Source organism: Melopsittacus undulatus, chromosome 4 (genome assembly GCF_012275295.1).
Source record: "Melopsittacus undulatus isolate bMelUnd1 chromosome 4, bMelUnd1.mat.Z, whole genome shotgun sequence".
Taxonomy (NCBI): Eukaryota; Metazoa; Chordata; class Aves; order Psittaciformes; family Psittaculidae; genus Melopsittacus; species Melopsittacus undulatus.
This window is the reverse complement of record NC_047530.1, coordinates 1,321,295-1,346,875: the sequence shown is the minus strand read 5'-3', so window position 1 is coordinate 1,346,875 and position 25,581 is coordinate 1,321,295. Positions and strand designations below refer to the sequence as shown.

Here is a 25,581-nt window from a genome sequence, read left to right as displayed (position 1 = left end):
GCGCTGACACCTCCATCCCTGCAGTGGGAACCCCTATGCGGGGCTGGTGGCCCTGCTGCGGGCAGCCTGGCGCTCGGGGAAGACACGACCCATGGAATACCGCATGGCACAGCTGGAGGCTCTGGGCCGATTCCTGGAGGAGAAGAAGCAGGAGATCCTGGAGGCCACAGCCATGGATGTGGGCAAGGTGAGGGGAATGGGATCCGGGTGCTGGGAGCACCTATGGGACCATTCATAGCCATTCACTGGGGTCTTGTGTGTCTGGGGCTCTATGGGCATCCTCAATGGGGTCCTGCATCCCCCTTGCTGTGCTGCACCCATGGGATCATTCATAGCCCTGCATTGGGGTCTTGTGTGTCTGGAGCTCTATGGGCATCCTCAATGGGGTCTGCATCCCCCTTGCTGTGCTGCACCCATGGGTGCTGCCTCCCCATGGAGCTCTTTGTACATAGGGACCATGCTGTGGGGCAGGCTCCGTGCCATGAACCCCATCCCATGAGCATTAAACCAAGCCAGGCCCCCCCTTGGCAAAGGGGGCCCCAGGGTGTCAGCAGGCTCTGCCCCACATGTGGAGTCAGGGGTGATGTCTTGGGGTGCTCCTCACCAGCACGAGCACACCTGGGATTACTGGGCTGTTGTGCAATGGGCTGGGCTTGCACATTCCTCCTTATGGGGACTGGTTCCACTGGGATCTGCATCCAGGTCCCACTGGGATGTGGCTCTGGGTATTGCAGGCTCTGTCCTGTGGTTTGAGGCCATCTCTTCTCCATGTGGATGCTTCAGGATCCTATTCCTTACCCTGAGATGTGCTGCAGCTCATCCCATGTGGATCATCAGGTGTTCTCAGAGGGGTGACTGCTCTTATCACCCAGTGGGATCACTGCCACCCGAAGGACTGACATCTCTGGGTGTATCAGAGCTGACTGACATCTCCCAGGGTTTGTCATTGCCTTGTTTGGGTGACAGGAGGACCTCATTCAGCATCAGATGGGCAACAGCTCCAAGTGCGTCCTTCATTGCTCCTAATTGCCTCTAATTAGTTCCTGTTGTCCACTAACATGTTTGTTATGCAGTTGGATGGACAATTCACCTGCTCTCACATATCTGAGGTGGGTGTCTCACCCCCAGCGATGCCATTTGCTCCCCATTGATCTTGGATGAGCTCAGCTGGAATATCCCATCCTCTAACATTGATGTCCCCTTGGAACCCTTAATCTGCAGCAGCAGTTTCCTCACCCATGCAGTGATGCAACCATCAGACAGGGCTGAGAGCATCCCCATTGCTTCATGGGCTTGCTGAGCCCTCCCATGCAGCTCAGCCTCCTGGCAGGGACACATCCGGAGCCATTGGGCACCTGAAGGGCTCCTGAGTGGGGTTTGGTGGTGGAACATCAGGAGCTGCTGCCTCCAAACCCCAATCCCAAAGTGCTGCGGTGATGGAGGAAGGTTCCCACTCTTTGGATGGGTTGGAGGATCCTGAAGGATGTTGGGATGTGCTTTGCAGGGCAGGAGCTTTGCTCTTCCTGCTCTCCAGGACTTTGGAATGCTCAGTACCTTCCTGTGCCTTCCTGCAAGCACCTCCTGAGCTGTGCTTCATGGTTACAGCAGCAGAGAGGACCCAGCATGGGCAGGATGTGATCCCAGCTCTTGTGTCCCATCATTATCCATGTGGGCATCGTGTCATTGCCCATTGGGATGGTTTATGTTGGTTTAATTCCCAGATGGACGCATCTCACCCCTCTTGCCTTCCCCATGTCACTGCAGGAGCACCAGGAGCTATGGGGGTTCTGTGGGCCCCAGGGCTCTGGTGGCCAGGACATGGGCACAGCAGTGCAAGGGCATCGTCCCATCCGATGTCTGCAGCATGGAGCTGTTAAAGGGGCTGCAGGAAAGCTGGAGAGGGGTTTGGGATAAGGGGAATGGCTTTAACCTGCCCAAGGGGAGACTGATATGAGGGTGTCCCTGCCTATGGGAGGGGTTGGAACTGAATGAGCCTTAAAGGTCCCTTCTATGGGACCACAAACCTTCTATGGTTCTGCTTAAGAGCTTCTACTTCATGTCTCCTCCTCCTCTTCATGGGCAGAAGATGGGGAGATGCCTCCTGTGCAAGGGGGATGATGGGGTCGGTGTTGGGATGATGTCTGTCCTGACGATCCCTGATGTCTGTCCCCAGCCATCCTTCGAGGCTTATCTCATTGAGGTCCTGCTGTGCAAGAACGAGCTCAACAACACCCTGAACAACCTGTGCCACTGGATGAAGGACGAGCACGTGGACAAGAACCTGGTGAGGCTCTGGTTGGGAAGAGGGGGACACTTATGGGGCAGAGCAGCTCGGGGAGGGGACAGCACTGAGGTCCTGCTCTTGTTGCAGATGACACAGTTGGACTCTGCCTTCATCCGCAAGGACCCCTATGGGGTGGTGCTCATCATTGGCCCTTGGAACTACCCCATCCACCTCCTCCTGGGGCCTCTCATTGGGGCCATTGCTGCTGGTGAGCAGAGCATCCAGGCTGGGCTGGTTGGCACCAGGGCACTGCTCTGATGCCCTCTCCATCTCCCCCCAGGTAACTGTGTTGTCCTCAAGCCCTCCGAGAAGGCCAAGAACACTGGGAAGCTCCTTGCTGAATCCCTGGGATGCTACCTGGACAGTGTGAGGAGCAATTCCTGCCTTATCCCTACCCCAGGTGTTCCCAACCCTTACCCTCAGCAGCACTGGTGTGAGGTGCTGCTGTACCTCCTTCCTCTGGTGTCCATGTGTGGGATGCTGTTGGTGGGCATGGGGACACCATGGCCAGATGCTGACCATGGGGGACCCTTCCTCTTGCATTGCAGGACTGCTTTGCTGTGGTGAACGCTGGTGTTCAGGAGACCACCAGGCTGCTGGAGAACAAGTTTGACTACATCTTCTTCACTGGTATGTCCAGAGCAGAGCTTGCTATGGGCTTAATGCAGTGTGGGAAGGGGGATACCCAACTGCTCCTTACCCTGCCCAGGCAGCCTGTGCTTACCTGCCCTCTGACAAGTCAGAGCTCATTGTGCTGCATGGAGGATCCAGGATGTGATGTGGGATCCAGGATGCTGTAACAGGGGGAACACAAGGGCCTAGAGGGACAGAACAAGGGGAATGGCTTGAACCTGCCCAAGAGAGGGGAGACTGAGCTGAGCTCTGGGGCAGAAGCTGTTCCCTGGGAGGGTGCTGAGGCGCTGGCACAGGGTGCCCAGAGAAGCTGTGGCTGCCCCATCCCTGGCAGTGCTCAAGGCCAGGTTGGACACAGGGGCTTGGAGCAGCTGCTCCAGTGGAAGGGGTTGGGGTTTGATGCACTTTAAGCTCCCTCCATCCCAGCCCATTCCATGCCTCTCTGCTTGTATCCAAGCTTTGGTGTCCCCTGTCTCCCCATCACACTCCATCCCAGATCCAGGCTCTACCTGCTGTATTCCCATCCTTAACTCCACTCTTCCCTCCCCACAGGCAGCCCCTCAGTGGGGCGGATGGTGATGGCATCTGCTGCCCAGCACCTCACCCCAGTGACACTGGAGCTGGGGGGCAAGAACCCCTGTTACGTGTCAGACACGTGCGACGTGCGCAGCGTGGCCCGTAGGGTGGCATGGGGCCGGTTCTTCAATGCAGGGCAGACCTGTGTGGCCCCAGACTATGTGCTCTGCAGCCTGGAGATGCAGGAGAAGCTGATGCCTGCTCTGCGTGAGGCCATCACTGAGTTCTATGGCTCCAACCCTCGGGAATCACCGGATTTCGGCCGCATCGTGGGGCAGAAGGAATTCCGGCGCATCCGAGCACTGCTGTGCAGTGGGAGAGTGGCAATCGGGGGGCAGACGGATGAGGAGGACCTGTACATCGGTGAGGATGTGGGGCCATAACCCTGTACATGGGTGAGGATGTGGGGTTGGAGGTGTTGCTTGGGCACGGGGTGATGTGGTGCCATAACCCTGTACATCGGTGAGGATGTGGGGTTGGAGGTGCTGGGAGCCCCTCTGCTTGGCCATGGGGTGATGTGGTGCCATAACCCTGTACATGGGTGAGGATGTGGGGCCATAACCCTGTACATCAGTGAGGATATGGTGCCATAACCCTGTACATCAGTGAGGATGTGGGGCCATAACCCTGTACATCAGTGAGGATGTGGTGCCATAACCCTGTACATCAGTGAGGATGTGGTGCCATAACCCTGTACATCAGTGAGGATGTGGGCTTGGGGGTGCTGGGAGCTCCTCTGCTTGGGCACTGGGTGATGTGGTGCCATAACCCTGTACATGGGTGAGGATGTGGTGCCATAACCCTGTACATCAGTGAGGATGTGGTGCCATAACCCTGTACATCAGTGAGGATGTGGTGCCATAACCCTGTACATCAGTGAGGATGTGGGGCTTGGGGGTGTTGCTTGGGCATGGGGTGATGTGGTGCCATAACCTTGTACATGGGTGAGGATGTGGTGCCATAACCCTGTACATCGGTGAGGATGTGGTGCCATAACCCTGTACATCGGTGAGGATGTGGTGCCATAACCCTGTACATGGGTGAGGATGTGGGGTTGGGGGTGCTGAGAGCCCCTCTGCTTGGCCATGGGGTGATGTGTTGCCATAACCCTGTACATCGGTGAGGATGTGGTGCCATATCCCTGTACATCGGTGAGGATATGGTGCCATAACCCTGTACATCGGTGAGGATGTGGTGCCATAACCCTGTACATCGGTGAGGATATGGGGTTTGGGGGTGCTGGGAGCCCCTTTGCTTGGCCATGGGGTGATGTGGTGCCATAACCCTGTACATCGGTGAGGATGTGGTGCCATATCCCTGTACATCGGTGAGGATGTGGTGCCATATCCCTGTACATCGGTGAGGATATGGGGCTTGGGGGTGTTGCTTGGGCATGGGGTGATGTGGTGCCATAAACCCTGTACATCGGTGAGGATGTGGTGCCATATCCCTGTACATCGGTGAGGATGTGGTGCCATATCCCTGTACATCGGTGAGGATGTGGTGCCATATCCCTGTACATGGGTGAGGATGTGGGGTTTGGGGGTGCTGGGAGCCCCTTGGCTTGGCCATGGGGTGATGTGTTGCCATAACCCTGTACATGGGTGAGGATGTGGGGTTTGGGGGTGCTGGGAGCCCCTCTGCTTGGCCATGGGGTGATGTGTTGCCATATCCCTTCCCCACAGCTCCCACGGTGCTGGCGGATGTGCTGCCCTCTGATCCCATCATGCAGGAGGAGATCTTCGGACCCATCCTGCCCATCGTGGTTGTGGCCAGCATGGAAGAAGCCATTGACTTCATCAACGAGAGGCCGCGGCCTTTGGCTGTCTATGCCTTCTCCAGTGACTGCAAGGTGTGTGTGGGGCATGGGACAGGAAAGGGGGTGAGGGAATAGGGCTATAGGGCTTGTGTCCACCTCACTGCAGCCCCAGGGTGTGCTCTGAGGGGTGTTTTGAGCCCTGCTCTAAGCACATGGGGCTGGTGGATGAGGTGGGTGATGCTCTTGTGAGACTCCCACTCTGGAGCACTGAGTTCAGCTCTGGGGCAGCAGCACAGGAGGGATGTGGAGCTGATGGAGTGAGGCCAGAGGAGGCCATGGAGATGCTGCGAGGGCTGGAGCAGCTCTGCTCTGGAGCCAGGCTGAGAGAGCTGGGCTGGGGCAGCCTGGACAAGAGAAGGGGAGACCTGAGAGCAGCTCCAGTGCCTAAAGGGGCTGCAGGAAAGCTGGAGAGGGGCTTGGGACAAGGGATGTAGGGACAGGCCAAGGGGAATGGCTTGAACCTGCCCAAGAGAGGGGAGACTGAGCTGAGCTCTGAGGCAGAAGCTGTTCCCTGGGAGGGTGCTGAGGCGCTGGCACAGGGTGCCCAGAGAAGCTGTGGCTGCCCCATCCCTGGCAGTGCTCAAGGCCAGGTTGGACACAGGGGCTTGGAGCAGCTGCTCCAGTGGAAGGGGTTGGGGTTGGAGCTGGAGGAGCTTTAAGCTCCAAGTGTTGCCATTGGAACCAATGTGTGAGACCCACATCCACCTCCTCTCCTTCCCTCTCAGGTGGTGACCCAGGTCCTGGAGCGCACGAGCAGTGGTGGCTTCTGTGGCAATGACACTCTGACACACATGACCCTGAGCTCACTGCCCTTCGGTGGCATCGGTAGGTACAAACCCAACCCACCTGGCATGGGGAGGAAGGGTTCTGGTGGCCCCAGAGCCCCCTGGTGTGCCCCAAACCCCTTCTGCACCTCTAGGGCTTCACTGCAGAAGGGCTGAGCTCTCTGGCTTTGCACTGTGGGGTTCCCCTCTCTGTGTTCACTGTCCCAACCACCACATTCCATGTGTATGTGCAGATGTGCCATATAAAAGGTTGGGAATTCTCTACCCCTTGGTTATTTCCCTGCTGTTTCTGAGCAGTGTGGGCACTGTGAGTGAGTTTTGTGCCAGGGCCATGCTCCTGCCTTGCTCAAGTGTTGCTCCCTTTGCTCTATCCTCACTATGGAGCACATCAACTCATTGGATAGGTGATGGAGAGGTTGATGGCTCTTCCTCCTCCAGCCATCCTGGTGCTGGGTTGGAGCCCTCAGCATCCCTCAGGAGCAGGCTTGTGCCTTCACTCTGCCTTGTAGGGCTAAACAGTGGGAGTAAAACTCTTGTAACCACCTGGAGAACCTTCTTATGGTACCTTGGAGATGGGAAAGACAACGAGTTTGTGGTCTCCAGGACAACCACAGCTGTAGGTTCAGGTGAAACGTGAGGTCTGCTCTGCCCTGGTCTCTGCCTGTTGCATTATCCAGGGAAACAGGAATCCTCTGCTGCTCCTTTCCCAACCTTCTGGAGGAGCCACCTCAGTCTCCTGCTGCTCAGCAGCTTGAATCACACATAATGGGACACCACAAAAGCCAAGCACAATTAATTCCTCACCTGCCTGTGGCTCAGGAACAATCCTTGGTGCTTCCCATTCCAGCACTTATCTGGATGGAAGTGATTCAGCCAAACCACTGGGATGAGGAGGTGAAGCCATTCCATAGCAGGGCCTGAGCTCATCCGGGTGGGATGGCATTTGCCAAAGCTTCCACACCACAGCAGTCATTGGGCTGTTAACCACTGTGTTGAAACCAGTCCCAGCAACTGGGAGAACTGGTGGTGACAATGGGGGCTCCCAATTGGAAATAAGAAGCTGACCTTCCTATGGGCCACACTGGTAGCTCCTAACCATGGAGGTTGTAGAGGGAAATGGAGCATTATAGATGCAGCAAAGCTTGTGTAGGTAAATGAAGTAGAAATCCTATAGGATCATGGAATGGTTTGGGTTGGAAGGGACCTGAAAGCTCATCTGGTTCCAGCTGTGGGTATGAACAGGTTGCTCTGAACCCATCTAAAATGAGGCCCTTGCACCTCAAGGGTTTGAGGTTTGCTGGGTTAACCCTGCCAAGGGCAAGGTCCTACACCTGGGTCAGAGCATCCCAAGCACAGCTGGAGTTGGGCAGGGAAGGGATTCAGAGCAGCCCAAGGTGAAGGACTTGGGGGTGTTGGTCAATGAGAAATGAACATGAGGCAGCTTCAGTGTGTGCTTACAGCCCAGAAACCAACCGTATCCTGGGCTGCATCAAGAGGAGTGTGACCAGCAGGTCAAAGGAGGTGATCCTGCCCCTCTGCTCTGCTCTTGTGAGACCTCACCTGGAGCATTGTGTGCAGTTCTGGTGTCCTCAACATAGAAAGGACATGGAACTGTTGGAACAAGTCCAGAGGAGGCCACGAGGATGCTCAGGGGCTGGAGCAGCTCCTGTATGGAAACAGGCTGAGAAAGTTGGGGCTGTTCAGCCTGGAGAAGAGAAGCTGCATGGAGACCTCAGAGCAGCTTCCAGTATCTGAAGGGGCCTACAGGGATGCTGGGGAGGGACTGTTCATTAGGGACTGTAGTGATAGGACAAGGGGTAATGGGTTCAAACTGAAACAGCAGAGGTTTAGATTGGATCTAAGGAAGAAATTCTTTGCTGTGAGGGTGCTGAGGCACTGGAATGGGTTGCCCAGGGAGGTTGTGAATGCTCCATCCCTGGCAGTGTTCAAGGCCAGGTTGGATGAAGCCTTGGGTGATATGGTTTAGTGTGAGGTGTCCTTGCCCATGGCAGGGGTTGGAACTGGATGATCTTGAGGTCCTGTCCAACCCAAACCTATGATTCCATGATTGAGGAGCTCTAGAGCTGGAAAAGCCCAAGGCAAAGTCAATCTCTCCATCACCACCTCCCAGCTCAGCACCAGGAGCTCTTCCATAAGGAAAGCTTTCCCCATGCTGGGAGCAGGCAGGAGCAGAGCCCCAGGGCAGGATTGAACCTCACTCTGTGTTCCAGGCTGCAGCGGGCTGGGCAAGTACCACGGCAAGTTCACCTTCGACACCTTCAGCCACCAGCGCGGGTGCCTACACCGTAACATGGGCCTGGAGGCCCTCAACACCCTGCGGTACCCCCCATACAGCCAACAGAAGCTGGGCTTCCTCACTGCCACCTTCCAGATCAAACGTAAGGGCACCTGCACCCTGCTCTGAGCCTGCTCTGCACCCTCCGGATGGGGACGGCTCCAGTGCCACCATTGAGTCCTCTGCTCATCCATTCCCACCTCCTTTGGGATGGACACCTGGTCCTGCACCCATCGTGTCTCCATCACCGGGCTCTACTCTGCATCCTCAGCATGGGCACGTATGGAATGGGCAAAAGTTGCTTCTTTTCACCCCAAACTTGTCTTGCTGGGGATGGAATGGTGCCCAGGAGGATGAGCACCAGCAGTTCATCCCATCTCCTCTTGGATGGGCTTCTCCTTCTGGATGAGCCTCACTCTGCCTTCTCCCAGTGCTTTTCTCCTCTGTGTAACCTTGCCTGTAGTAAAGACTTTGCATTGAGCTCTGCTGCTCGGCCTCCCCTTGATCCTCACCCACCTTTGGGGCAGGAATCCATCACTGAGCCCAGTGTCCCCCCAGCCACAGCACCCATGGGCTCCATCACCCCTGTGCTGGGCACTGGGGAGGCTGCAGCTCCAATCCTGTGCTCAGCTCTGGGCCCCTCACTGCAAGAGAGACCTTGAGGGGCTGAATGGGGCCAGAGAAGGGAATGGAGCTGGAGCAGGGCCTGGAGCACAAGAGACGGGGAAGGGCTGAGGGAGCTGCAGGGTTCAGATGGAGAAGAGAAGGCTCAGGGGGGACCTGATGGCTCCATAGGAGTGACTGAGAGGAGGATGGAGCCAGGAGGGGCTGAGCTCTGCTCCCAAGGAACAAGGGATGGGACAAGAGGAAACGGCCTCGAGCTGCACCAGCTCGATGGTACCGGTACCACCGACCCTGGAACCGGTCCCGAGCCCTGCCCCATCGGTACCGGTACCAGCACCGGTACCACAGACCCGGTACCGATGCCCTCCTCCGGTCCCCGGTATCGAACCCGCGACCCTCGGACCTCTGCCATCAACACCAGCTCCAGGCTTAGCCCCGCCCCTCCTCACCCCCAGCCAATCATCGCCTCGCCGCTCCTCTCACAGACCAATCCACGGCTCCCTCCTCCTACCCCTCCCTTTCCGCGGCGGAGCTCAGCCAATGGGAGGCGAGCTTAGCCACGCCCTTCCCACTGAAGCCCCGCCCAATGTCCTTCACCACAGCTCCGCGCCTGCGCAGTGCGGCCCGGGGGCTGCCAGGGTCAGGACGGAGGGGTCCGTGCGGGAGGTGAGCGGAGCTGGGCCGGGACCGGGATCGGGATTGGGATCGGGATCTGATCGGGATCGGGATCGGGACCGGGATCCGGATCGGGATTGGGATTGGGATCGGGTCTCGGTGCTTGTGGAGCCCCCGGTGCTCCATGGATGTCTATGGGGGTCCATGGATGTCTATGGGGGTCATGAAGGGCCCCAGAACCCGCTGAGGGCAGGGGTGGGTGGATGGGGACACACGGACATGGGACATGGGCCTGGTCCCACCTGGGGGGGCGGTTGGGCCTTGGGGTGCTGTGGGGCAGGGGAGGCTGAATGGGGGCATTAAAGGGGTACGGGGGGGGGGTCAGGACCCATGGAGGGGGTACAACCATCCGGGGGGGGGGGGGGCAGGAAGATCTATGGGTCCCTTTGGGGAGGGTGTTGGGGTCCTTGGGTCCATGGGGGGGTGACAGGGCCCTGAGAACCTTATGGGAGGTGTGGGGAGGGCAGGACCCCTGGGTTCGTTATGGGGGGGGGTGTTGGGACCCCATGGGGGGGGTACTTCAGTGTCTTGTATGGGGAGAAGCCCCCTGGGTTACCTGGGGGGTGTTGGGACCCCTGGGTCCTTTGTTGGGGGGTGCAGGACCCCTGGGTCCCTTTGGGGGTGTCAGGACCCCTGGGGGGGGGGATGGGGTATCTCAGTCCCTTATGGGGGGCAGGATATGTGGGTCCCTTAAGGGGGGGGTATTGGGACCCTTGGGTGCCATGGGGGGGTGGGGAGGGAACAAGATCTCTGGGTCTCTTGGGGGGTGGGATACCTGGTTCACTTATGGGGAGGGGGGAGGACCCCATGGTCCCTTATGGGAACTAGGGGGGGGGGAGGACCCTATGGTCCCTTATGGGAACTGGGGGGGGGGGGGGTCACAACCGGTGGTGGTTGCAGGACCGGCCATGGCTGCGCTGCGCTTGGTGTCCCGGGCTGCCCGCTCAGGTGAGGCCCCATCGGGAACCCCATTGCCCCCCATTATACCCCTATCAACCCCATTGCCCCCCAACAACCCCCCCTGATCCTTCTCTCTTCCCCCCCCATCCCAGGCCCTCCAGCCCCATTGGGCTCCCTGCGCCTGCTCGGGACCACCCCCCCCAGAGGCTGCTACAGTGAGTAAGGAACAGGCTGCCCCATCCCTGCCCCATAGCAGCCCTTCTATGGGGTGGGCACAGTTCCCTTCTCCCCACAGAGTACGTCAATGTCCAGGAGCCGGCCATGGACATGCGCTCCATCACTGACCGTGCTGCACAGACCCTGCTCTGGACGGAGCTCATCCGAGGTGAGGAACAGACCCCTCATTGTGGGGTGAATGCAGAGGGGAGGACATGAGGATGATCCCATAGGAGCCAGGATGGGAACATTGGGGCTGTTCAGGCTGGAGAAGCTGCATGGGGGCAGTGATCCTATGGGAATGAAGGTTCCATGTCCCACCCATGGATGTTGGGTCTGCAGCACATGTTCAGCTGCTCTACTACAGCAGCATCAATGGGAGAGCTGGACATAGCCAAGAGCTGGACATAGCCAAGCTGCCCAAGTGCTCTAAAAGGGACCATAGGGATGGTCCAGATGGATGCTCAAATGCAATCATAGTCATGGAATGAGTTGGGTTGGAATGGAGCTTAAAGTGCATCCAAGCCCAACCCCTTCCCATGGAGCAGCTGCTCCAAGCCCCTGTGTCCAACCTGGCCTTGAGCACTGCCAGGGATGGGGCAGCCACAGCTTCTCCATTCAACCCTTTCCAGTGTTCCCCAACCTTCACAATGAACTTCCTTGTATCCCATCTCAGTCTCCCCTCTCTTGGGCAGGTTCAAGCCATTCCCCTTGGCCTGTCCCTACAGGCCCTTGTCCCAAGCCCCTCTCCAGCTTTCCTGCAGCCCCTTTAGGCACTGGAGCTGCTCTCAGGTCTCCCCTTCAGGAGCCTTCTCTTGTCCAGGCTGAACAGACGGTGCTTGAGGGATGTGTATGATGCTCTATACATCCCTATGGGTCACACACCCCATACATACCATAACCCATGTCCTGTCCCAGGCCTGTCCATGACCCTCAGTTACCTGTTCCGGGAACCAGCCACCATCAACTACCCCTTTGAGAAGGGTCCCCTGAGCCCCCGGTTCCGGGGGGAGCACGCTCTGCGCCGGTACCCGTCCGGGGAGGAGAGGTGCATTGCCTGCAAGCTGTGCGAGGCTGTCTGCCCGGCACAGGTACAGCCTTCATCATCATCCTCATCATCATCCTCATCATCCTCCCCCTCCTCATCCTCCTCTTCCTCATCCTTCTCATCCTCATCCTCCTCATCCTCCTCCTCTTCCTCCTCCTCCTCCTCATCCTCCTCCTCTTCCTCCTCCTCCTCTTCCTCCCCCTCCTCATCCTCTTCCTCCTCCTCCTCTTCCTCCTCCTCCTCTTCCTCCTCCTCCTCCTCCTCCTGCTCCTCCTCCTCCTTTTCCTCCTCCTCCTCCTCCTTCTCCTCCTGCTCCTCTTCTGCCTCCTCCTCTTCCTTCTCCTCCTCCTCCTCCCCCTCCTCCCCCTCCTCCTCCTCCTCTTCCTCCTCCTCTTCCTCCTCCTCTTCCTCCTCCTCTTCCTCCTCCTCCTCCTCTTCCTCCTCCCCCTCCCCCTCCTCCTCCTCCCTCCCCCATAGTGCACTGTGACCCCTCAGTGCTGACCCCATCCCCATACCCCCCAGGCCATCACCATCGAGGCCGAGCCCCGCGCCGACGGCAGCCGCCGCACCACCCGCTATGACATTGACATGACCAAGTGCATCTACTGTGGGTTCTGCCAGGAGGCCTGTCCTGTGGATGCCATCGTGGAGGTGACAGCACCAGAGCCAGGGCCTAAAGGGGCTGCAGGAACCCAGAGAGGGGCTTGGGATAAGGGATATAGGGACAGAACAAGGGGAATGGCTTGAACCTGCCCAAGAGAGGGGAGACTGAGCTGAGCTCTGAGGCAGAAGCTGTTCCCTGGGAGGGTGCTGAGGCGCTGGCACAGGGTGCCCAGAGAAGCTGTGGCTGCCCCATCCCTGGCAGTGCTCAAGGCCAGGTTGGACACAGGGGCTTGGAGCAGCTGCTCCATGGGAAGGGGTTGGGGTTGGATGCACTTTGAGCTCCTTCATCCCATCCCATTCCCATGATCTCCCATCCTCATAGGGTCCCAACTTCGAGTTCTCCACAGAGACACACGAGGAGCTGCTCTACAACAAGGAGAAGCTGCTCAACAATGGTGACAAATGGGAGGCTGAGATCGCTGCCAACATCCAGGCTGATTACTTGTACCGGTGACATCCGAGCATCCTGCACCCCAATAAAGGGTCTGGGGGCATCTGCCACCCCCCAGCACTGGGGCCAACAGCCCCTTTGTAACACAGAGCTTTGGTTGTCTCCATTCATTCCCAGTGCTGGAGCAGGGAATGGGGGAACCTCTTGGGTACATAGAGGGGATGAAGACCTCCAAGGGGTCCTGAGCATCACTGCACAAGAGATGGGGAAGGGCTGAGGGAGCTGCGGGTTCAGATGGAGAAGAGAAGGCTCAGGGGGGACCTGATGGCTCCATAGGAGTGACTGAGAGGAGGATGGAGCCAGGAGGGGCTGAGCTCTGCTCCCAAGGAACAAGGGATGGGACAAGAGGAAACGGCCTCGAGCTGCACCAGGGCAGGTTTAGATGGAGCTGAGGAACAATTCCTGCCCCACAGGGTGCTCAGCATTGGAACAGGCTGCCCAGGGCAGGGCTGCAGGCACCGGCCCTGCAAGGGGTCACACAGGGGGTGTGGATGTGGGTCTCGGTGCTATGGGTCCAGGTGGCTTTGGCCTCATGATCCTAAAGGTCCTTCCCAACCCAGCTCATTCCGTGGTTCCCCCCTCAGGGTTGGGATCCAGGGCTGGGGGGGGGGAACAGGCTCAGGATGAGGAGGTGATCAGGGTCCGATGTTAACCGGTACCAACAGGGTTCGATGTTAACCGGTACCAGCAGGATCCAATGTTAACCGGTTACCGGTTCCGATGTTAACTGGTACCAGCAGGTCCAATGTTAACTGGTTACCGGGTCCGATGTTAACCGGTTCCCATCACGGTTCCTCTCCGTGCCCTCAGGCTCCGGTTCCGGTACTGGTGAGGGGGGGTCGGGTTCCGCCTCCCGTCGGGTAACGGAGGGGGGGGGGTCGGGTCCGGTCCTCGTGACCCTGACTCATTCCGGGGGGGGGAATGGGGAGGGGTTTGTAATGCGGAACCTGGAGTGTCCCAACACTTCCCGACGGATCCGAGACCGGACGGGTCCGGTCTGAGCACCCGGAGCCTGTTGGTACCGGTTAACATCGGACCCGGTAACCGGTTAACATCGGTACCGGTAACCGGTTAACATCAGACCTGCTGGTACCGGTTAACATCGGATCCGGTAACCGGTTAACATCGGATCCTGTTCGTACCGGTTAACATCGGACCCGGTAACCGGTTAACATCGGACCTGTTCGTACCGGGTAACATCCAACCCTGCTGATACCCCATTTACATCCCCCCCCATCTCCATCCCTGCTCTGTGTTCCCCCTTACACCCCAACCCATCCCCATCCCTCTCCCCCCCCCCATTAGTCCTGCCCCACTGCTGCCCCCCACAGACGGGATCCGTGTCCGGTTACAGCTCAGCCCCATAGCCGAGTGTGGGGCAGGGATGGGGTCCCTGTTCCGCAGCGAGGAGATCTGCCTGGCCCAGCTCTTCCTACAGTCTGCCTCTGCCTACAGCTGTGTCAGTGAACTGGGGGAACGGGGGCTGCTCCAGTTCAGGGATGTGAGTGTGGCAATGGGGTGATGGGGGGGCAGGGGGTATGGGGTGGTCTGGGTGTAATGGGGTTGGTTGAGGTGGTTTGGGTGCAGTGGGGTTGGTTGGGATGGTTTGGGGTGGTCTGGGTGTAATGGGGTTGGTTGGGGTGTAATGGAGTTGGTTGGGGTGGTTTGGGATGCTCTGAGTGTAATGGGGTTGGTTGGGATGTTTTGGGTGCAATGGGGTTGGTTGGAGAGGTTTGGGATGCTCTGAATGCAATGGGGTTGGTTGGGGTGGTTTGGGATGCTCTGTGTGCAATGGGGTTGGTTGGGATGGTTTGGGATGCTCTGGGTGCAATGGGGTTGGTTGAGGTGGTTTGGGATGCAATGGGTGCAGTGGGGTTGGTTGGGGTGGTTTGGATGCCATGGATGCAGTGGGGTTGGTTTGGGATGCTCTGGGTGCAATGGGGTTGGATGCTATGGATGCAGGGTCATTGGGGTCCTTACATTGGGATGCCCTATGTGCAAGGGGCTGTATTAGGGTGCCCTGTTTGTGCCATCACCCTCTGTGTCCCCATGGGGCCATGCCCTGACCCTGTCCCCACAGCTGAACCCACACTTGAGCCCCTTCCAGCGCCGGTTCGTGGCTGAGCTGCGGAGATGTGAGGAGATGGAGAAAACCTTCAGTGAGTGATGGGGATGGTGCAATGGGGGGTCCCAAACCCCATTGGAGACCCATAGAATAGTGTGGGTTGGAAAGGAGCTTGAGAGCATCCCATTCCAACCCCTGCCATGGGCAGGGACACCTCACACTAACCCATGGCACCCAAGGCTGCATCCAACCTGGCCTTGAACACTGCCAGGGATGGGGCAGCCACATCTCCACCCCACATCTCCAGCCCCACATCTGCCCCACACCCCCTCCCCCTTCCCCCCGCAGCGTTCCTGCTCCGGGAGCTGCGGGCCTCGGGTCTGGCCCCGCCCCCTGCCCCGTTGGGGGCGGAGCTTCGGGCCCCGTCCGCGCGGGAAGCTCTGCGCGCGCAGGAGGAGGCGGAGCAGCTGGCGCGGGAGCTGCGCGAGGCTTCCCGCCACCGGGCGGCGCTGCGAGTGCGCCTGCGCGAACGGCGCCAGTTCCTGCACGTGCTGCGGGAGGGGCGGAGCCTGACGGGGGGGGAGGTGAGGGGGGGGAGGGGTCATGGGGGGAGGGGTTAGGGTTAGGGTTAGGGTTAGGGTTAGAGCAGGATGTGGTGGGACCCTCAGTGCCATGGCCATAGGGTCTCACCCACCTCATCTATGCCAGATCTGGAGTTTGGCCACCAACCACCTCAGCTTCCTCAACTCCTTCAAGATGAAGATGTCTGTGGTGTTGGGTATTGTGCATATGGCCTTTGGTGTCCTGCTTGGGGTCTTCAACCACCTGTGAGTCCTTACGGCTGCACCCATGGGTGCTGGGCAGGGTATGGGTATGGTGCTGGGTGAGTGCATGGGGTCATCATGGGATGGTTTGTGTTGGAAGGGCCCTAAAGCTCATCCAGGCTGCCCCATCCCAGCTCCATCCCAGCAGCATCTCCATGTCCTGTATCCTACACTGGGAGCCCAGTACCAGTGATGCTGACCATGGTTCCCATCCCAGCATCTCCATGTCCTGTATCCCTACACTGGGACCCCAGTACCAGTGATGCTGACCATGGTTCCCATCCCCTCTCCAGTCACTTCCAGCAGCGGCACCGGTTGGTGCTGGAGCTCCTGCCTGAGCTGGTTTTCCTCTTGGCTCTCTTTGGTTATCTCGTCTTCCTCATCTTCTACAAGTGGCTCATGTTCAGTGCTGCTGAGTCCCTGCTGGCCCCCAGCATCCTCATCCACTTCATTGACATGTTCCTCTTCACCTCCAACCCCGAGAACCTCCCGTTGTACCCAGGACAGGTACCGGAGATGGGGAACAACAACCTCATCCCCATCCCCTTGGCCAGTATGGGGCCATATGGGTCTGGCATGGCTGGGACCCTAAACCACATCCCATGTGCTACAGGTACCGGTGCAGACTGTACTGGTGGTGCTGGCGTTGGTGTCAGTGCCCATCCTGCTCCTGGGCACCCCCTTGTACCAGTGGTGCCGGCAGCGCAAGGCGAGGATGGGACACCCCATGGTGAGGCTGAGGCCACGGTGAGGGGCTCAATGGGGTGGGTGCTGTGGGGTCTGACCCCAATGATGTCCTGGTGCAGGTGGTGGGTGCTGGGGAGCAGGAGCCGCTGCTGGAGGGGCAGGAGGTTGGGAGCTCAGTCAATGTCACCATGGAGGATGTGGAGAGTGGAGGGCAAAGCCCTGAGGCTGAGGTGATGGGCACTGGTGGGATGGGGATGGGGTGGGAGCATCCTTCATTGGGGTCCTGCATCATCATCACTGTCCCATGTCCTGCACCATTGACTGTCATTCATGCCCCTTGTTGCTGCTGTCCTGGCTCCTTCATTGATGCTCTGGGTCCCTGCTTGATGCCCCATATCCCTCACTGCTGTCCCATGTCCCTGATATCCCATGTCCCTTTGCCATTGGTCCCTCATTGATGTCCCATGTCCCTCATTGATGTCCCATGTTCCTCCCTGCTGTCCTGCATCCCTCACCATTGGTCCCTCATCCTTGTCCTGCATCCCTCATCTTCATCCTGTTCCCCTCACCAATGTCTTGTGCCCCTCTCTGTTATCCTTCATACCTCCCTCATGTCCCATGTCCCTCACTGACATCCCATATCCCCCATTGACATCCCATGTCCCTCATTGACATCCCATGTCCCTCATTGACATCCCATGTCCCCCATTGACATCCCATGTCCCTCATTGACATCCCATGTCCCATCCTGACATCCCATATCCCTCATTGACATCCCATGTCCCATCCTGACATCCCATGTCCCTCATTGACATCCCATGTCCCATCCTGACATCCCATATCCCTCATTGACATCCCATGTCCCATCCTGACATCCCATATCCCTCATTGACATCCCATGTCCCTCATTGACATCCCATGTCCCTCATTGACATCCCATGTCCCTCATTGACATCCCATGTCCCTCATTGACATCCCATGTCCCTCATTGACATCCCATGTCCCTCATTGACATCCCATGTCCCTCATTGACATCCCATATCCCCCATTGACATCCCATATCCCCCATTGACATCCCATCCCCATCCCACCCCACAGCACCAGGACCTGGCCGAGCTCCTCATGCACCAAACCATCCACACCATTGAGTACTGCCTGGGCTGCATCTCCAACACTGCATCCTACCTGCGGCTCTGGGCGCTCAGCCTGGCCCATGCCCGTGCGTGCCCCATATCCCCTATACCCATCCCTGCCCCATATCCCCTATACCCATCCCTGCCCCATATCCCCTATGCCCATCCCTGCCCCATATCCCCTATACCCATCCCTGCCCCATATCCCCCTATACCCATCCCTGCCCCATATCCCCTATACCCACCCCTGCCCCATATCCCCCCATGCCCATCCCTGCCCCATATCCCCTATACCCATCCCTGCCCCATATCCCCCTATACCCATCCCTGCCCCATATCCCCCATACCCATCCCTGCCCCATATCCCCCCATGCCCATCCCTGCCCCATATCCCCCATACCCATCCCCACCCCCTACATCCCTCCTCACCCCACTGTGCCCCATAGAGCTGTCGGAGGTGCTATGGACCATGGTGATGCGCAATGGGTTCGTGCCCATGGGCTATGCTGGTGGTGTGGTGCTGGTACCCGTGTTCGCTGCCTTTGCCATACTGACCGTGGCCATACTGCTGGTGATGGAGGGGCTGTCTGCCTTCCTCCATGCCCTGCGCCTGCACTGGTGAGCCCAGTATGGGGATGCCAATGGGATGCCAATGGGATGCCAATGGGATGTCAATGGGGTGCCAATGGGATGCCAATGGGATGCCAATGGGATGGGGACCCCATAACTGCTCCTCACCCATTCCCTTTCCTCTAGGGTGGAATTCCAGAACAAGTTCTATATGGGAGCTGGATACAAGCTCTGTCCCTTCACCTTCACACCCGGTGCTTGGGAATGACCATATGGATGCCGGAGGTTGGGACCCACAGTCCTGCCCCACTGATGGGAGCTCACTTGGGGGGTGCCCCACAGAGCCCCACGGTTGGGGGTCTGGTTGTGGTTCCCATCCCATGCTTGCAGTGAATAAAGCCCCATAGCTTGTCCCCAATGTGGGATCTCTGTTCCTTGTGCCATGCTGGGGGTACAAGGGACTTGGGGGGTGCCCCACATCACTGCTGCCCATAGCCAAAGGTGGGGGTCGCGGTGGGGCTGTAGGTGCTGAGCAAGGGGTAGGGCAGAGTGTGGGGCTTGGGCCCCATAAGGACACTTGTGGGGCAGGAGAGGGGCTGGAATGGGGGCACAGGCAGCTCAGGGAAGCCAGAGGCAGCCACTGGTGGGGCTGGTTGTGGGGCTCCGGCCACAGCCCCACGGCTATGGGGCGGCAGAGGCAGCACCAGGGGCTCAGCACCTTCTCTGCCCCCCATACCCTTGTCCTGCTGCTCATGGTGGGAGGGCAGCACCCGGGCACGGGGTCCCATTGCACCCAATAGGGACCCTGCTGGTGCCCCACACCTGCAAGAGAGAGATGTGGGCTCAGGGGATTCCATAGAGCCCCTCATTGTGGGGTTGGGGTTGGGCCTTAACACGGCTCAGGGTCCCCATCCCGAAACCCTTTGGCAATGGGGTTGCTGGTGATCTTCAACTGGGTGATCTATGGATGGGGATGGGGATCCCCATGGCCCCAGCCCCACAGCATCCCTATAGCCCCATCCCCACAGCATCCCTATAGCCCAATCCCCACTGCATCCCTATAGCCCCATCCCCACAGCATCCCCATGGCCCCATCCCCACAGCATCCCCATAGCCCCATCCCCACAGCATCCCCATGCCACCCCACACCTTTAAGAGAGAGATATGGGGCTCAGTGAGATCCCATAGACCCCTCATCATGGTATTGGGGTTGCTCCTTACCATGCCTCAGTGTCCCCATCCCGAAACCCTTTGGCAAAGGGGTTGCTGGCGATCTTCAACTGGGTGATCTATGGACGGGTTTGGGGTCACGGTGTAGGTCCGGGGGGGGTACCTGATACCCCCACACCCCAGTGTAGGTCCGGGGGGGGGTACCCGATACCCCCACACCCCAGTGTAGGTCCGGGGGGGGTACCCGATACCCCCACACCCCAGTGTAGGTCCGGGGGGGGGTACCCCCATACCCCCACACCCCAGTGTAGGTCCGGGGGGGGGGGTACCCCCATACCCCCACACCCCAGTGTAGGTCCCGCTGCGGATCCAGCAGCACCACATGGAACCGGGGCTGGTACCGGTGCATGGAGCTCAGGATGATCTGGGGAGGGGGGTCAGAGAGGGGGATGGATGGAGCCCATATAGAGGGGGTAGGGTTAGGGTTAGGGTTGGGGTTGGGGTAGGGTTAGGGTATAGGGTTTGGGTTAGGGTTTAGGATTTGGGTTAGGGTATAGGGTCAGGGGTAGGGGTTAGGGTTAGGGTATATGGTTACGGTTTGGGTCAGGTTTAGGATATAGTGTCAGGGTTAGGGTATAGGGTTAGGGTTAGGGTATAGGGTCAGGGTTAGTGTTAAGGTTACTGTATAGGGTTAGGGTTAGGATATAGGGTCAGGGTTAGGGTCAGGGTTAGGGGTTAAGGTTAGGGTAGGGTTAGGGTTAGGTTATAGGGTTTGGGTTAGGGTTACGGTATAGGGTTTGGGTTACGGTTAGGTTATAGGGTCAGGGTTAGGGGTTAGGGTTAGTGTAGGGTTAGGGTTAGTGTATAGGGTTTGGGTTAGGGTTAGGGTTAGGGTTAGGGTTAGGGTTAGGGTTAGGGTTAGGGTTAGGGTTACGATTAGGGTTAGGGTTAGTGTTCCCCATCCCATGGTCAGGTCCTTACGTGCCCATTGTCATCCAGGAGGTTGTTGGTCAGCTTCAGCTTGTCAAAGGACACAATCTGCCGCATCCATTGGGATCCCTTGGCTGGTGAGTCCGGATGGAAGTGAACCCGTCCGGGGGCTGCCGGCTCTGCCCGTCCTGCTGCCAGCCAGGAGGAGCTGTGGAAGGCGTACCTGAAGGGATGGGGGGGTCAGAGCCGGCCCCACAGCATCCCCATAGCCCCATCCCCACAGCATCCCTATGGCTCCATCCCCACCTGTATCTCTTGTCATCCAACGGGATGAAGTCCATGAGCAGGACATAGTCAGAGAGTGGGTCCAGCCCTGACAGCTTCACTTGGAACGTGGGGAACATCCTCCTGCAGGCACAGTGATGGGAATGGGGATGCTGCCCCATTGATGCTGCCCCATTGATGCTGCCCCATTGATGCTGCCCCCCCATTGATTCTGCCTCATATGCCCCATTGATGCTGCCCCATATGCCCCATTCATGCTGCCCACCATTGATGCTGCCCCATATGCCCCATTGATGCTGCCCCCCATTGATGCTGCCCCATATGCCCCATTGATGCTGCCCCATTGATGCTGCCCCCCATTGATGCTGCCCCATATGCCCCATTGATGCTGCCCCCCATTGATGCTGCCCCATATGCCCCATTGATGCTGCCCCATATGCCCCATTGCAGTCCTCACCTCCCTGCCTTGGTGACGATCATCTCGGTACCCAAGCGGTTGAACTCCTGCCATAGGTTTCCCATCTCCAGCCTTGCCATAGCTTGGGACACGCGCCGGTTCTTGCCGCTGGTCCCCGGCCCCTCTGCTGCCCACCCCATAGTGGGGGTACATGGGGGGCCCTCATCCGCACCCCCCAGGAAGGCTGTGGGGGGATAAAGGGGGTGATGATGGATCCTCATCCTGCACATCCCATATGGGAGCGGATCCCATGTACCATCGGCTCCTCCATCACAGCCCCATTAACCCCCTCCCTGTTATAATGGGGCTGGAGGAGCTCCCCACACCCCATAACCACTCTGGGACCCACATCTGCGCATAGGGGAGCATGGCAATGGGTGGGTTTACCTGCCATAGGTGCAGCATCCTCATCTCCATCCCCTGCCATGGTGCCAAAGGGGACCCCAATGGAGCAAAGCAGCTTCAGCTCTGGGCTGTCCCTGCATCCTAATGGGGCTTTTATGGCCCACATTGGGGGTGGAGACAGGCAGAGGTCCCATAGGATGGAGCATGGCCCCTTCCCCACCTGCATGCGTCAATGGGACCATGATGGGATGCTGATGATGGACGGGAGGTGAGCGGTGGCTATGGGGCTGCAGGGACCAATGCAGGTCCCCAATGGATCTAAGGGTACATTGAGCAGGGGAAGGTCACATCTTTTGGGGTCTTCTTCGTGTCTGCATCTGATTGAAGGGATATAGGGGTTGTTGTGACTCCCTCCCCTTGTTGAAGCCCCTCCGGGTACCATCAGCTCAGCCATCAACACCTGATATTAAAGGCACAGGAGGTGTTGAAGCATCCCCAGTGCTGTGGTTGTTCCTGCACAGCCTCTGCAATAGGGAAACATGGAATGTGGTCCCTTGTCCCCCTACACCCATCCCAAACACTGCTCCTGTCTCTGTGCTGGTACCCACGACCCCAACCTTATCCCACACCTCCCATGTCCATGCTCAATCCCAGTTTGACAGCAGGAGATGGATGGGGATAAGCCATGGCCGCAGGGATAAGGGATGTGTGCAGGGAGGTCAGTGACACAAGGGGGCAGAGAGCAATGGGGTTGTTCCATAGTCCCAAGTACAAGCTCAGCACCCCACTGCACACTATGGGGCAGGATGAAGGATGCTGGGGCTCTGCAGGCAATAGGGATGCTGATGGCATCTGCCCTAGTGGTACCCTGGTGATGGAGGCACTGGGCAAGGGATGAACCCCCCCCTGCTGGCTCCAAACTGGGACTCAGTCTTAAACTGGGATCAGTGCTTAAATCCTTCCTATGGCCATCATAAAGGAGAGGGGACCCTCAGCCCCATGTGCTGTAGGGTGGGCACAGGGGCTGTGTGCCCAGTGCGAGGATGTGGGACCAAGACTGATGCAAAGCAATGAGGGAGAATCCCCTCACATCCCTATGTCCATCCCATCCCTACACATCCATTCCCATATCCCATGCCCTGCGGAGCCGGCTCGGTCCCATCCATCTCCTGCTGTCAATGGGGCTGTGGCTGCAGGGATGCTATTGAGCATGGAGATGAGGAGGTGCTGACAGCAGCAGGATGGAGGAGGCTCATCCATATCCTTGTACCGTGTCCTGCAGCTCCTGTGAATGGGTTTAGTGCTGGAGAGAGAAGGGAAGGGAGGATGGGGATGGGGAAGGGGGACCCCAAATGATGCCCAAATGGGGGGTTTGCTCCTGGTGTTCACTGCTGGGGATCAGGCTGTTGTGTGACATGTACTTTCCTGTTGTGTTTGACTGTAGATGGAGGTTCCCCATAAACCCCATAAAGGTTTTAACCTGACATAGGGGAGACTGAGCTGAGCTCTGAGGCAGAAGCTGTTCCCTGTGAGGGTGCTGAGGCGCTGGCACAGGGTGCCCAGAGAAGCTGTGGCTGCCCCATCCCTGGCAGTGCTCAAGGCCAGGTTGGACACAGGGCTTGGAGCATCCTGCTCTATGGGAGCAGGTAAATGGGCTGTGGTGCTCTACACCATAGTGACCCCAATGCTGAACCCCTTGATCTACAGCCTGAGGAACAAGGAGGTTAAGGAGGCTTTGAGGAGACTAAAATAAAGTGATATTGAATGTTGTAAGTTTAGGGTCAGATAGGATGGAGATTTGGTGTAAGATGCTCAGGTTTTGGTTAACTATGGACATGTTGGGGGTATTCTGCACCTGGACTCACATGATGCCCTGGTTGATGTGATTGAGAATACAAATCATTTCACTCTTCAGACATCGATAAGTGTATTAGGGCAGGAACAGGGCAGGGATCAGGCCCCTGTGCTGGGCACTGGGGAGGCTGCAGCTCCAATCCTGTGCTCAGCTCTGGGCCCCTCACTGCAAGAGAGACCTTGAGGGGCTGGATGGGGCCAGAGAAGGGCAATGGAGCTGGAGCAGGGCCTGGAGCACAAGAGATGGGGAAGGGCTGAGGGAGCTGCAGGGTTCAGATGGAGAAGAGAAGGCTCAGGGGGGACCTGATGGCTCCATAGGAGTGACTGAGAGGAGGATGGAGCCAGGAGGGGCTGAGCTCTGCTCCCAAGGAACAAGGGATGGGACAAGAGGAAACAGCCTCAAGCTGCACCAGGGCAGGTTCAGATGGAGCTGAGGAACAATTCCTGCCCCACAGGGTGCTCAGGCATTGGAACAGGCTGCCCAGGGCAGGGCTGCAGGCACCGGCCCTGCAAGGGTTCACCCCCCTCAGTGCTATGGGTGACGGATTTAACCGTTTTCGGCTCTTTTCCACCCAAACCAAAGGGGCGGAGCTGACGCCGCTCGTCTCCACGGTGACCCGGGGAATGGGCGGGGCATGCGGCGCGCTGACGTCAGCACGGCGTCGCACGCACTCTCGCGTCATCAGCGCGAGCGGAGGTGCCGGCGGAGGCCGGGTCAGACCAGGCCAGGCCGGGACAGCGGCGGAGGCCTCGCGTTAACCGGTTACCGGTACCGGGGCTCGGGTGCGATCAGGCCTCGAGCTGCGCTGAGCAGCGAGGGCCACAAGCGGCGGAACCGGAGGGACGAGCACCGGGGCCCTCACGTTAACCGGTTACCGGTAACCGGGGCCTCGGGTGCGTTCCGGCCTTGAGCTGCGCTGCGGAGCGGCGGCCACCGGCAGCGGAACCGGAGGGGCCCTCGCGTTAACCGGTAACCGGAGCTCGGGTACGCGCAGGCCCCGAGCTGCGCTGAGGAGCGGCGGAACCGGAGAGGCCCTCACGTTAACCGGTAACCGGTAACCGGGGCCTCGGTTGCGCGCAGGGTCCGAGCTGTGCTGAGCAGCGGCGGAACCGGAGGGGCCCTCACGTTAACCGGTAACCGGTACCGGGACCTCGGGTGCGCTGCGGAGCGGCAGCCACCGGCGGCGGAACCGGAGGGGCGAGCGCCGGGGCCGCTCCCCCCCCCCCGGCGGGCGCCCGGTGGGGATGTCCTACAAGCCCATAGCCCCTGCCCCCGCCGCCCCCGGAGCCGCCAGCGCCAGCCCCGCCCCACCGGGGCCCGGGGCCCCCCCCGCCGGTGAGCGCATGGGACGGGAGGGGGTGGGGGCACCGGAGGGGGGGGGCATCCGGTAACTCCTCCTTTCCCGTAGCCACGAGTGTCCCTTCGCCCTCCGGTTCCGTCCCCGGTGCTGCCGCTCCCTTCCGGCCCCTCTTCAATGACTTCGGGCCGCCGTCCATGGGATACGTGCAGGTGAGAACGGGGGTGGCTCCGGTGGTACCGACGGCACCGGGGCCGGTGCTGACCCCTCCGTGTTGTCCCCATCGCCGCAGGCCATGAAGCCTCCCGGGGCTCAGGGCTCGCAGAGCACCTACACCGACCTGCTCTCGGTCATCGAGGAGATGGGCAAGGAGATCCGGCCCACGTACGCCGGCAGCAAGAGCGCCATGGAGCGGCTGAAACGCGGTAGGACCGGAGGGACCGGTTCCCGTTCCCCACCGGTTCCCGTTCCCCACCGGTCCCGGTTCCGCACAGCCCCGGGGCTAATATGGGCTCTCCCTGCAGGTATCATCCACGCACGGGCGCTGGTGCGGGAGTGCCTGGCAGAGACAGAGCGCAACGCCCGCACGTAACGGATGCTGAGCCCCGGTTTACCGGTGTCCCGGAGCCCCGGTGTGCCGGTTTACCGGTTTACTGGTGTCCTGGAGACCTGGTTTACCGGTGTCCCGGTTTACCGGTGTCCTGGAGCCCCAGTTTACCGGTGTACCGGTGTCCTGGAGCCCCAGTTTACCGGTGTACCGGTGTCCCGGTGTCCTGGTGTACCGGTGTCCCGGTGTCCCTGCCCCACCGGTGGTGGGGGGGGGAGGGGCCCCCCCCGTGCTCTGCTCTTTCTAAATGCGTGTTTTTATAAATAAAGGATGTGGTTGGGGCTGTGCCTCCGCTTGTGGCTCCCGGGGGGGGGGCACATGGATAGAGGGGGGTTGGTGGATACAACCGGTGTCACCGGGCAGGGGTTGGGGGTGTCCCGGTGCTG

At 59.1% G+C, this 25,581-nt stretch overlaps 5 protein-coding genes across 5 annotated transcripts; 4 read left to right on the top strand and 1 right to left on the bottom strand.

Moving 5' to 3' along the window:
- Window positions 1–24: 24 nt before the first annotated feature.
- LOC115946892 (aldehyde dehydrogenase family 3 member B1-like) lies at window positions 25–8,872 on the top strand. Its single transcript, XM_034061526.1, has 9 exons — window positions 25–187; window positions 2,174–2,284; window positions 2,372–2,492; window positions 2,565–2,650; window positions 2,833–2,914; window positions 3,470–3,856; window positions 5,179–5,345; window positions 6,038–6,137; window positions 8,329–8,872. The coding sequence occupies exons 1-9, from the start codon at window positions 92–94 to the stop codon at window positions 8,520–8,522; spliced, it is 1,344 nt and encodes a 447-aa protein (XP_033917417.1). The 5' UTR covers window positions 25–91; the 3' UTR covers window positions 8,523–8,872.
- Window positions 8,873–9,594: 722 nt separating this feature from the next.
- On the top strand, window positions 9,595–13,060 carry LOC101877699 (NADH dehydrogenase [ubiquinone] iron-sulfur protein 8, mitochondrial). The gene is made up of 7 exons (XM_034061578.1): window positions 9,595–9,683; window positions 10,593–10,640; window positions 10,745–10,807; window positions 10,888–10,977; window positions 11,727–11,899; window positions 12,379–12,507; window positions 12,842–13,060. The coding sequence occupies exons 2-7, from the start codon at window positions 10,601–10,603 to the stop codon at window positions 12,971–12,973; spliced, it is 627 nt and encodes a 208-aa protein (XP_033917469.1). The 5' UTR covers window positions 9,595–9,683; window positions 10,593–10,600; the 3' UTR covers window positions 12,974–13,060.
- Window positions 13,061–14,301: 1,241 nt separating this feature from the next.
- Window positions 14,302–18,667, top strand: LOC115946079 (V-type proton ATPase 116 kDa subunit a-like). The gene is made up of 10 exons (XM_034062144.1): window positions 14,302–14,471; window positions 15,051–15,129; window positions 15,384–15,619; window positions 15,744–15,862; window positions 16,153–16,366; window positions 16,473–16,589; window positions 16,666–16,776; window positions 17,645–17,765; window positions 18,126–18,297; window positions 18,436–18,667. Exons 1-10 carry the CDS (start codon window positions 14,355–14,357, stop codon window positions 18,515–18,517), a joined length of 1,368 nt encoding a protein of 455 aa, XP_033918035.1. The 5' UTR covers window positions 14,302–14,354; the 3' UTR covers window positions 18,518–18,667.
- Window positions 18,668–18,712: 45 nt separating this feature from the next.
- On the bottom strand, window positions 18,713–21,518 carry LOC117436079 (T-box transcription factor TBX10-like). Its single transcript, XM_034062143.1, has 6 exons — window positions 21,479–21,518; window positions 21,092–21,275; window positions 20,656–20,757; window positions 20,401–20,572; window positions 19,471–19,538; window positions 18,713–19,071 (listed from the first exon to the last, which is right to left on the bottom strand). Exons 1-6 carry the CDS (start codon window positions 21,516–21,518, stop codon window positions 18,729–18,731), a joined length of 909 nt encoding a protein of 302 aa, XP_033918034.1. The 3' UTR covers window positions 18,713–18,728.
- A 2,862-nt stretch (window positions 21,519–24,380) lies between these two features.
- On the top strand, window positions 24,381–25,339 carry CDK2AP2 (cyclin dependent kinase 2 associated protein 2). Its single transcript, XM_034061593.1, has 4 exons — window positions 24,381–24,626; window positions 24,700–24,800; window positions 24,881–25,013; window positions 25,113–25,339. The coding sequence occupies exons 1-4, from the start codon at window positions 24,536–24,538 to the stop codon at window positions 25,178–25,180; spliced, it is 393 nt and encodes a 130-aa protein (XP_033917484.1). The 5' UTR covers window positions 24,381–24,535; the 3' UTR covers window positions 25,181–25,339.
- Window positions 25,340–25,581: the final 242 nt, after the last annotated feature.

Bases quoted from the DNA above. Each gene is read 5' to 3' on its own strand.
- LOC115946892 (XM_034061526.1), top strand. From the start codon at position 92: ATGGAATACCGCATGGCACAGCTGGAGGCTCTGGGCCGATTCCTGGAG. The intron at 188-2,173 runs GTGAGGGGAATG...GTCTGTCCCCAG, and splicing joins CAGCCATGGATGTGGGCAAG to CCATCCTTCGAGGCTTATCT. The intron at 2,651-2,832 runs GTGAGGAGCAAT...CTTGCATTGCAG, and splicing joins TGGGATGCTACCTGGACAGT to GACTGCTTTGCTGTGGTGAA.
- LOC101877699 (XM_034061578.1), top strand. From the start codon at position 10,601: ATGGCTGCGCTGCGCTTGGTGTCCCGGGCTGCCCGCTCAG. The intron at 10,641-10,744 runs GTGAGGCCCCAT...CCCCCATCCCAG, and splicing joins GTCCCGGGCTGCCCGCTCAG to GCCCTCCAGCCCCATTGGGC. The intron at 12,508-12,841 runs GTGACAGCACCA...CCATCCTCATAG, and splicing joins CTGTGGATGCCATCGTGGAG to GGTCCCAACTTCGAGTTCTC.
- LOC115946079 (XM_034062144.1), top strand. From the start codon at position 14,355: ATGGGGTCCCTGTTCCGCAGCGAGGAGATCTGCCTGGCCCAGCTCTTC. The intron at 15,620-15,743 runs GTGAGGGGGGGG...CATCTATGCCAG, and splicing joins GGAGCCTGACGGGGGGGGAG to ATCTGGAGTTTGGCCACCAA. The intron at 16,590-16,665 runs GTGAGGCTGAGG...GTCCTGGTGCAG, and splicing joins CGAGGATGGGACACCCCATG to GTGGTGGGTGCTGGGGAGCA.
- LOC117436079 (XM_034062143.1), bottom strand. From the start codon at position 21,518: ATGGCAGGGGATGGAGATGAGGATGCTGCACCTATGGCAG. The intron at 21,276-21,478 runs GTAAACCCACCC...ATCCCCCCACAG, and splicing joins GGATGCTGCACCTATGGCAG to CCTTCCTGGGGGGTGCGGAT. The intron at 19,072-19,470 runs GTAAGGAGCAAC...TCTCTCTTGCAG, and splicing joins GATGGGGACACTGAGGCATG to GTGTGGGGCACCAGCAGGGT.
- CDK2AP2 (XM_034061593.1), top strand. From the start codon at position 24,536: ATGTCCTACAAGCCCATAGCCCCTGCCCCCGCCGCCCCCGGAGCCGCC. The intron at 24,627-24,699 runs GTGAGCGCATGG...CCTTTCCCGTAG, and splicing joins GCCCGGGGCCCCCCCCGCCG to CCACGAGTGTCCCTTCGCCC. The intron at 24,801-24,880 runs GTGAGAACGGGG...CCATCGCCGCAG, and splicing joins CGTCCATGGGATACGTGCAG to GCCATGAAGCCTCCCGGGGC.